Source organism: Colobus angolensis, unplaced genomic scaffold (genome assembly GCF_000951035.1).
Source record: "Colobus angolensis palliatus isolate OR3802 unplaced genomic scaffold, Cang.pa_1.0 Scaffold224, whole genome shotgun sequence".
NCBI lineage: Eukaryota > Metazoa > Chordata > Mammalia > Primates > Cercopithecidae > Colobus > Colobus angolensis.
This window is the reverse complement of record NW_012115422.1, coordinates 4,363,618-4,374,393: the sequence shown is the minus strand read 5'-3', so window position 1 is coordinate 4,374,393 and position 10,776 is coordinate 4,363,618. Positions and strand designations below refer to the sequence as shown.

At 34.0% G+C, this 10,776-nt stretch overlaps 1 protein-coding gene across 2 annotated transcripts in view; it reads right to left on the bottom strand.

Annotated features, from left to right (window-relative positions):
- Nucleotides 1–265: 265 nt before the first annotated feature.
- The window catches only part of AGPS (alkylglycerone phosphate synthase), a 157,831-nt gene continuing 147,320 nt past the window's right edge, over nucleotides 266–10,776 (bottom strand). For both annotated transcript variants that reach the window (XM_011944033.1, XM_011944034.1), the window contains exon 20: nucleotides 266–4,258. In XM_011944033.1, coding sequence (XP_011799423.1) covers nucleotides 4,137–4,258 — 122 coding nt within the window. In that variant the 3' untranslated portion in view covers nucleotides 266–4,136. The remainder of the gene's footprint in view (nucleotides 4,259–10,776) is intronic.

Genomic DNA, 10,776 nt, shown 5'->3' with positions numbered 1-10,776 from the left:
GGTTCACAGGAGTCTCAATGCCTCCTGGGAATACAGCATTGATTTTAAAAAATGATTAGGGATTGACAAAACCTAGCTACCAATATCCTCAAGTATAAATCCAAAGAGATTTAGTCACAAGTAGGTTGCACTTGATTATGCTACAAGCAACAAAATTATAAAAATAAATTTTGTGTTTTCAAATCAGTGGAAATATGAACATGAAAAACTAAAGTTAAAAGAAAAACCCATATGCAAACAGAAGAATAAACAGCTTCACACTCCCTTTGAAGAAAAAAAACTTAGACCCAGGTCCATTTTATTAATAATATGATCTATAATCTCTTGACATTACAAGTAGTTTTTACAGTTAAATTTCACACTGAAGACAAACACTGTGGCTTAGGGAGCAGAAAGCTGAGTAACTTACATCCTTTATATCAGACACTATATTTTAACAGTTTAAGAAAACCTTTTATACTTTCTGGATTTAAGCATCAATGTATAAGTTGTTTCCTTTACAGGAAACTGAAATAAGTAAAAATTAAGTGAATATACTGACATATGTATGGTTCTATTTGGGAACATGAAGCCTAGAGCAAAGCCAAGCTTCTATAACTCATAAAGTCAAAGGTAAAACATTCTGGATTCTTCAAACCTAAATGGGCACTTGTTATTTTCCACTTTTCTTCAACCATGAGCTAAGTCCTAACTAAAATCAGAGTTGATAAAGATTAAGTGGTAAACAAAAAAATTATTAAAGCTGTCCTTAACTCCTGTCTGAGTGTTTTTTAAGATGTAGATATGCTTTCCACAGCATTCCATTTTGGCTGCCTCAAGCACCAGCACATGCAGTTTGTAAATCAATCTGTAGTAACTGTGTTCTAACATTTATACAGAATAGAAGTTCAACCAAACCGAGCCCCATGTAACAGCCAAGGGAACACACTTCAGTGTAGGACTACAGAGCTTCTCTGATAAGCTACAGTTAAGTTGTAGCTATAAAGGAATATGACAAAGGAAAGTCTGGGTGCTAACATGCAGAAAGGCATTTTCAAAAATGCAAGCCAGGACTTAGCAGTTACTAACAGACTATTCTGGGTAGGGGGAAAGGTTTCCTTGCAACCATCTGTATCTGGTATAACATATACACCGATGGAAGCTCATCCTTTATTGTAATTTTGTTTTCAAAATACATCAACACAGTTAGGCAAACTAGAAGGCTTCCAACTTCATAAATAACTTTTAAGTAATAGCACTACAACATGGAAGCACTTTTAGGAAGAAGACTCCTACTTCCTCAGAAGAAACAATATAATTCTCTTTTCTTTGTGTAAAATGATGGGCACAATAAACATGTGGTTTCCACAATTCTTATTAAGCTAAAAACAGCTCAAGTTACTTATCATAAGACTAAATTCACTTATACACTACTAGAAATTACACCAAACATTAAGGCAACAGTTTCTCTAAGGGTCTATAAAGCCTGTTCACACTGAGTCTTTAGTATTCAATGCCATTTCTCACTAGCGGCAAGTTACTATTCCCACTGAAACCCCAACCCAAATGTGACATTACCAAATTTAAGTAAATTATTGCAAATATGACTAATTTAAGAAAGTCAGTGTTATGCAGTACTGAAAACCAAATAGGCAATAGGTTTTTGAAATTAAAAATAAGCGTTAAAAATTAGTTAAGAAGTGTCACATAAACTGTGTTCTCCTAACTTTTATGAAGCCATTTTCAAATACGATAGAAGTAAGAGGCATGGTTTAAGTGCTTCTGTGCATATTCATGAACTCAGTCCTCCACAGATACTAAGTCTATACTGAGGCACCTCCCAGAAGTAGGTGTGTGAAAGTGGGGGCTGGGGGTGGGGCTAGGCTTTCTGATTTACTAAATCAGAGCGAAACAGTACTGACGAATGTTCTTGTGTTTCAAAATGATTTCGGTAGAAATGATTCCACCTACAAAATGCAGTCACCATTATAAAATCAAGGTTGGGGAGTCCTGCATATACTTGGAAAAAGAAAAACAAAGACATAAATCACGAATTTCCATAAGGTTCATGTAGAATAGTGAACATAATAATTTCAGGTGTTACATTTATAGTTTCCTAATATCAAGTATGGATTTCTGAGGTTGTTGAAACTGAACTCCCTGGGAAAGAATGTTATAACAATTACATGCAAAGGAATGGATCTTCTAACGAACCTGTTTTATTTTTTAAAAATTACTCAGAAACATACACACACACACACACACATATATATATACGTGTGTGTGTATATATATAATATATATATATATACTTCCAGTGAGACATTAGTACCTTCTTTAATTTTATATTTTGATCACCAATTAGAGAAATTACCTTCATGAACAGAAGCATTTTATAAAGCTGAGATTTTTATAATTCTAGAGGCAAATTCCTCATCAAGTGTCCAATTAGGTCAAATATCAAGGGCTTAAAGCAAAGATCTGCTGGAAATTTTATAATTAAAAATAAATCACCAATGAAGAGAGGCAGCTTCTAAAAAAGAAATATTTCATTTTGTTGTTAAACTGATATTTAATTCTAATTTAATTACAGATTTATTAGTTTGAGGCCAATTTTAATAGTTAAAAATTATTTATCATTTTGAAGTCTTAAAAATATCATTTTGTCAATTTTAAATTATCATTTTTCTGGTTAAGGCTACTTCAGATATAAAAGGTATCAAACTGCCCAAAAATACTTTGGAGCTGTTGCTACATACACAGACAATGCATCCTTTTAAAGGATCGTCTGCATTTTGACTTACATTATCTGATCAAATATTAGTTTTAAAAAATTATCAAAAGTTAGGTATTACATTAAGAAAAGAATCCATCTCAAAATGTGAATCATGAACCTTGGCAGACAGTGATTCAAAGTAATCATTTCACTTTAATATCCAGGTTTGAATGTACAAATGCTTGCTAAATGTGATTAATGTTCTCATTATTTAAGAAACAGATATTTCAAACTTTTGATTATGGTATATGCATTAATACATTACATTTAAAAAAAATTACGTTAAACCAGTTATTCAAAAAAGGCATTAAACCATTATTAAAAACTAAATTGAAACTTTACTTTTTATATGAAAATTTATCATGCCGTTGGGATTAATTTTAAAAAAGCAAAAATGATTTTTGTCGTTGAAACTGCTGAGGCTTTCAAATTCAGTAGTTGAATGATGACTGTTTCGTTAGTGAAACAATTCTTGCAATTGGAGACATTAAGTCTAAGAAGTTTTCCTTCTGCTCCTGCCATAGCTGTTTCTTCTGCATTTCAGCAACAAGAATGTGAAATCAGAAACATTAGGACTCTAAGTTGAATAAAGGCATTCATTTCATGGGTAAACCTGTTCTTCACTTGCAATGAGGGATGTCAGCTTTTCTTACAAAACATGTTATCAATGAGTTAGAATATAACAATAGGTTATCTCAGTGATACAAATACAACTCATACCTCAATAGAAACAGAAACATGGAGAACAAAAACATGTCCCCTAACAGAATAATTTGTATATTGATGATACAAGGTTTTATGCATGTATACTAATTTCAAAAAAAAACACAAAAAACCCTAGGCCAAGCACCTTACAGAAGTGAAGGTTTTCTAAATAACACGTTGCCTATATTCTTTCATGAATATCCTTCCCTTTAATGGCCTAGTCACACTAGAATATGCTCTTAAACAATGTACACGTGTATCACTCCTCAGTGGAATCCTTTCCTAGACATCTGATTCCCAGAAACATTCTTTTAAAAAGAGGCTAACTGAGCAATCAACGATACCAAAATCTGTCTTTCTTCCCCAAGAGGAAGCATTAATACAAAACAGCTGGCAGCAGCTTCCTCTGGAATAATTGGCAGCCTTGTGCTGCCTAAAATTTGAAATGACAACCGTTGGCTGTAAAATGACGTACCTACAATGAGAGAGATTTAGGAATACCATCTGTCAATGCATAGATGTAGAAACAAAACAAACTACAGAATGGAAACAAACTTATTTTAAACCAACAAACAAAGTATCCAAAATATAGTCCATGATATATTTGATTACTAGTATAACCACAGTTGAAAACTTAAAAAAAAATTGACATTTTTTTGTAATGATACTAATGGATTTATAAAAGGTTTCTGTTTCCAAAGATGTTATTGGGGTCCACATATTCCTTGACAGACTTCAGCATCCCAAAGCCGACATCAGAGATACTTTCCTTTAGCCATTGCTTCCGTAACTTGCCCACTGGAAAAACAAAATCAAAAATGCTTCAATATACGCTATGATGCTGGGAACCAATCAATCTTGTGACCATGAGTGAACAAACACTGTGTGATAAATGCTTTTATTCAAAAATGAGAAATGTTTTGCTTTATTTGATTTATTGAGCCCACCAGACTATCAAGCTCATTAAGCCCAGTGTATTCCCAGGGGAAGTCTGTGCTCCACAGTGTCTCCTTTCTCTGTAAACTATGAAATGGAGATTGAAGGAAGCTTGGATGGAGATTATAGCCCATTTTACAAATAACAAAATGAGAAAAACGTGCATTTCGAAAGAACCCACCTCTGCCTTAACTACCACAACACACCCAAGTTTTAGAGAAAATGAAGTTAATTAAAGAAAAACATCATATTGGGATGAATTTGTTGGGTAAATTTAGCAAAAATGACAGGATATATATTCTTAAAATATTTTAACGAACATAAAGGCTTAAAATAAGAAAATTTGAAACTTTAATAGGCTTAAGATAAAAAATCTAGTTATTAAGCTTCTATTTACATTTTCTTTTCACAGTACTTTTAAATAAATTTGCATGTTCCCAAATAATGGTTACTTTCTTCCTACTGTTTTTCCAGATTTAGATTTCTTTTTCCCTAAGACATTAAATAAATCAAATACCTAATCCATCATAAACTTAATCTTTTGCTTTTACATACTGTACAAAGTTCCCTTTTTTTGTTTCTAGGTCTTGCTAATTTGCTCTGAGAATACTGAAGTAACATAACGGTTAGCAGCATAAATTATATTTCAAAAGGTGCTCAATGAAAAACATAACCTTTTGTAAGTAGAACTTTTGTAAGAAAGAATATGTACTTAATCTGTAAAAGAATTCTGAAATGTCAACTTGCTCTGGTATTAAAAAGCAAAGCAATACGCTAACTTATCCATGGCAAAATGGATAAATCTTTTAATTTACAGTTAGGATTATTTGTACTTGTACTTCTCCAAAAAACCTATTATTGTAATAATTGAATTCAAATGGTCATTTTCCACAAACGTTCATTAATGATCCAAAGTCATCAACAGTGATTTAATTGACCAACTGAAATGGAAAACCTTCTTTCATTAAAGTATTCAGTCTGTCATTCTAGAATGCATTCCTATTTATTAGGCTGTAGTGATACATCATAACATCTGCCTTTTGGAAACCTTAAATACCATTTCAAGCTCAACTAAAACCATCTTTTGTGTCCAGTTCTCTAAGAAACCATCAAATTGTCATCAAAATAATAAATACTGTGATAATCTCAGAAAGCAAATTATATGCTTGGCTTTCAGAAATAAAAAGGTATTGCTGGTATTAAGATGGGGGGAAACGAGGTTCAGCAGAAAAAAACCTTAAATTCAAAATGAAAAATTTTGTTTGAGATAGTTCTAAAACCAGAAGCTAAGAGTAAATAAATCCCCCTGCTCAAGCAGTCTCTACCACCTAAAAGATATTCTACCAGGACCTTCTATTATCTCCTAAGGGACCACCCATGACTCTGATTCAGCCTGTGTTTTCACTTGCAAATGGATTAGACTTTATGAAGTCTCTTCAACTCTAATATTCTATGATTTTAAGCGCTTACTTAAAAAGTTAAAAATCAGTTTTTTCCACATTTGCTCCACAGGATTAAAAAAATAAAAACTACTCTGTGATTGGTAAAAGTGGCATTACTATATTATTATAAGCTGCCCACACTGAGGCTGAAGGCAGAGGGGTGATGAGCGAATGCCAGTCTCCACTGTTATCTGTAATATAGTTTCACTGAATGTATCCTGTGGTTATGGATGTAATTGTCCTGAAAAGACTGCAAACAACTGCTCCAACAAGATGGAGCACATTAGAACCTTAGCAGGATGCCCAACAGCTAGCTTGTCTGCCTGGTTTTACACCTCTAGTAATAATGCAATTCCACAAGGAACTGAACCATCATCTGAGACGCCACCCAACAGCCATTGCATATTTAATGAAGTCACTCACCAAGCGCTGGAAAACAGAAGGTGCTTGGAGTGCATCATTAGTTCTGTCAGAAGGATAATTTACACATCTATCTTGTCAAATTTTCTATGGTTTATACTTTTACAATAATCAATCTAATATACATTTGATTAGTGAAGTAGAAAGTAAAAAAAAAAAAAAAAAAAAAAGTGTCCAGTACAGCCAACAAAGCTGTGGCCTCATAAACACATTTGATAAAAGCATTTAACCCCTCCATGGCAGAGGTCTGGCGCTTCTTCTGCCACTGATAACAGAATTTGAAATGGGGTCAGAAACCTTGGTTTATGCAATTAAAGGTACTAGAAATCTTTGGCTTTAACAATTTAAGTCAACTACTTCACAGGATACGTACACAGATAGAAAACACAAACAAAAATGTTCAATATGCCTTAACAACAAGACAATTATTGGAGTCTTCTTGAGATTCTGGAGAACCTTATGTAGCTAGCTCACATGGATCAATAAAACAACCACCACCACAGTCCCTAATATTGAAGAAACACACTTCAAAGTACAAGATTTTTATTCCAGAGCTAAACACCACCACTAATAATGCCCTTTGTACAATTCTTAGTTGTACTGCTAGGCATTCAGAAATTAGCTGACTATACTGATCTATACCCATGTAACACACATGGGTATACAACTATACAGCAGTTCCTTATTAAGCACCTGTAAAACTCATTTTCAGAAAGGGAAGAAATTATATTCTCCCTTATGTGGCATGCCATATTAAAGGAAGGGAAAATGAATGACTAAAGACAGCAAATAACAGGTGGCCTAAAACTATTTCAGTGTACCTTGTATGGGATAGTTATCTACTGAAAGGCATGTGTACCCATACCACATAAAGCCTATTCTTCTTTTTTAGACCTGAATCATCTGATGTGGGGTATTCATAGCTACTGACCCAACATATTCCTTTGACTTCTGATGCTCTAGAAGTATAAATGTAGCCTGAGAGTCAACACCAAAGCTACAAAAAGCTAAGATCACCATCTCTGAAAACAAGGTAAGTACCTTGCATTCCATAATTCTCTATTATTCTAAATAAATGATTCCTTAAGTACTTAAGTATTTAGATGTATTTTATAAGACATAAAAAAGATGGGTCAAATACTGAATATTACAGAAAACTAGGCCAGGCACAGTGACTCATGCTTGTAGTCCCAACGTTTTGGGAGGCTTAGGTGGGAAGACCATTTGAGCCCAGGAGTTCAAGACCAGCCTGGGTAACATAGTGAGATCCCATCTCTAAAAAAATAAAAATAAAAAAAATAAAAAATAAGCTGGATGTGGCGGCATGCATCTGCAGTCTCAGCTACTCAGGAGATTGAGGCGAGAGAACTTGAGCCCAGAAGTTGGAGGCTGCAGTGAGTCAAGATCATGCCACTGTATTCTAGCCCAGGTGACAGAGTGAGACCCCATAGTTCACACACAAAAAAAAAGAAACAAAAAAGAAAAGAAAGAAAACTAAGCCGGCGGGGGGGAGGGTTCTGCTTAAATTAAAAATGGAGTTCACTTTTTTACAATTCAATTGCTAATAATATATATAGAGTCTGGATAAAACAAGTTGTGTGTGTTCTTCCACAACACATAGTACATTTTTAAAACTTTGCTTTTGGAACAGAGAATATGGAAGCTTTCAAGTATAGTTTTTCAAATTATAGGCTCACTATTCCCCTGGATGCTAAGAGATTCAAGAAAGAATGCAAGAAGTTGTGGTATGATCAACAGCATAAATGAATGAACAGGCATGTACTCAAGGTATGAGAGGTAAAATGATGTAAATGGAAAATGTGGACATGGAGGCCAATCTGGCCACCAAAAATTACCTGGAACTACTCTTTGAGGCTTAAGGGATTGAAGATTTAGCAGAAACTACCAAACAGTACTAACCTATAAGGGATAAATCCAGCGTCTGCTGGTCACAGAAATCTCTAGTTAAATTTTAATTTTTTGAAACATACATTTGATTGTAAGTCAAAAAGATTTATTATAGACTTATTAAAAAGAACAAATTATGAAATGGGCCATACATTTAGAAGATTATTGAAAGTGGAGCTCAGAAGTAGACTTCAGCCAAAGCAAAAAGCATCTGACCATTATAACAACTATATTTTGAAAGTTCTAGTTTGAGTATCCTGGATATCTCTTTAGCACTATTCTATAGGTCAGATTTTAAGAAGAAAATCTAGACTTAGCTGCTTATATGAGTGATCTGAACACTGACTTTGTATTTCAAGATTTAATTTAATCTGACCAAACTACTGCTGGATTACGTAGTGGTGCTAGAGGGACACCCAACCTCTTCCCAGGATTAACTGTTTGCTAATCACATGAAACCAACTATAAAAAGTATTCTGTAACAATGTAATAATGTAATACAGGCATTCTCCGACTAACATAATATTTATAAGTTACAGACATAAAATTGTCAAAGAGAAAAAGTTCTCTTTAGAGATCCGAAGCTAAGTGATATTATTCAAGCCACCTATACTCACTCTCCTGGTGATACACCTGAGGCTAGAAGCTACTAAAGGTATAGCATGTGGTAAGAGACAGCAAACACAATGTCGTCCCTGGCCCTTTTGTCTTGGGCTTGGTCCCTGTAGTCACACAGGGGTGGGCAGTTGGTGAGGTGGGGAGCAGGGATCAGTACCTTCTTGCTACAGATTTCCTCTGTCAGCTCTCAAATCTGTTTAACCTGTGCTATAGCTGGAATATTAATAGTTTAATGTTGAGTTAAATTATGGATTAAGTTGGTTTCCACAGTATGTTCTTACACTCTAACTACAACATTGTTTCAATGGAAAAATAGTATAATCAACATATAAGTTTTGTTAGAAAAGGCCAAAGAAACTGAAAAAATTAAAAGGCAAAACAAATTTTCTATCTTATGGTAATCTGATAAAGATTTAATGTTGGAAAGGCTAAACTCATCTGGTAGCTATCAAAGGAATAAGACATTGACAAGAACAGTTCTTGTTCTTGTCAAGAACAGTTCTGTCATAACAAGGATCCCTGTGCTGTCTGTTTACAGTCACACCCACTCCAGCCTCAACTTTTGGAAATCACTAATTTTTTTTTTTACTTTTAAGATTTTGTTGTTTCAAAAATGTTATAGAAGTAGAATCATGCAGTACGTAACCTTTTGGGATGGCTTTTATTCACTTAACATAATTCCCTGGAGAGTTATTCCAAGTTGTTGCATGTATTGATAGTTCATTCTTTTTCATTTATTGCTGAGTAGTATTCAATGGTATGGATGTACCACAGAATGTTTAGCCATTCACCAGCTGAAGGACATCTGGGCTGTTTCCGGTTTGGGTCCATTATGCTATTATGAATAAAGCTGCTTTGAATATTTATGTTTATGTTTTTATGTGAACGTAAGTTTTCACTTCTCTGGTACAAATGCTCAAATGTGCATTTGCTGGGTTAAGTGGTGATTACATGTTTGGTTTTATAAGAAACTGCCAAACTGTTTTCCAGAATGGCTGTACCACTTTACATTCCCCCGAGCAATGTATGAGTGATTCAGTTTCTCTGCATCATTGGCAGAATTTGATATTGTCACTATTTTTTTTTTTTATTTTAGCCATTCTGATAGGTGTGTGGTGATATCTCCTGTGGCTTCAACTTTCATTTCCCTAATAGCTAACAATGTTGAACATCTTTTCATGTGATTATGTGCCATCTGTATATCTTCTTCAGTGAAATTTTTCTTCATGTCTCTTGCCTATTTTCTAATTAAAGTATTTGCTTTTTACTAATGAGCTCTGAGAATTATTTATACATAATAGATATGTCTTTTCTTGGATATAGGGTTTGCACATATTTTCTCCTACTCTATAACCTATCTTTTCATCCTAACAGAGTCCTTCACAGAGCAAATGTTCCTAATTCTGATAAAATCCAGTTTATCAATTTTTTGTAAATTATACTTTTACTGTCCAGTCTAAGAATTCTTTGCCCGGCTCTAGATCCTGAAGATATTCTATGCATTTTTCTAAAGGTTTTATAGTGTTGTTTTACTTTTAAGTTCATTATCCATTTTGAGTTAAATTTTTGTATAGGTATGAGATTTAGGTCAGAGTTCTTTTCTTCCCCCCAGTACTATTTGTTGAAAAAGCTATGCTTCCTCCACTAGATTGCTTTTGTACTTTTGTCAAACTCAGCTTGGCATGTTTGTGTGCTCTATTTCTGGGTTCTCTTTTCTGTTCCCCTGATCTATGTGTCCTCCTCCAATAACGCACAGTCTTGACTACTGTAACTATATAATAAGTCTTGAAATAAGGTAGATTGACTGTTCTCACTTTATTTATTTTCTCAGATTTGTTTTAGCTGTCTAGGTCCTTCTCCTTACCATATAAATTTTAGAATAACATTTTCTATATCTATTAAACATCTTGCTGAAATTTTGACAGAAAATGCACTAACTAGATAGATCAATTTGTAAACAACTGACAGCTTTACTATGTACAGTTTTCTACC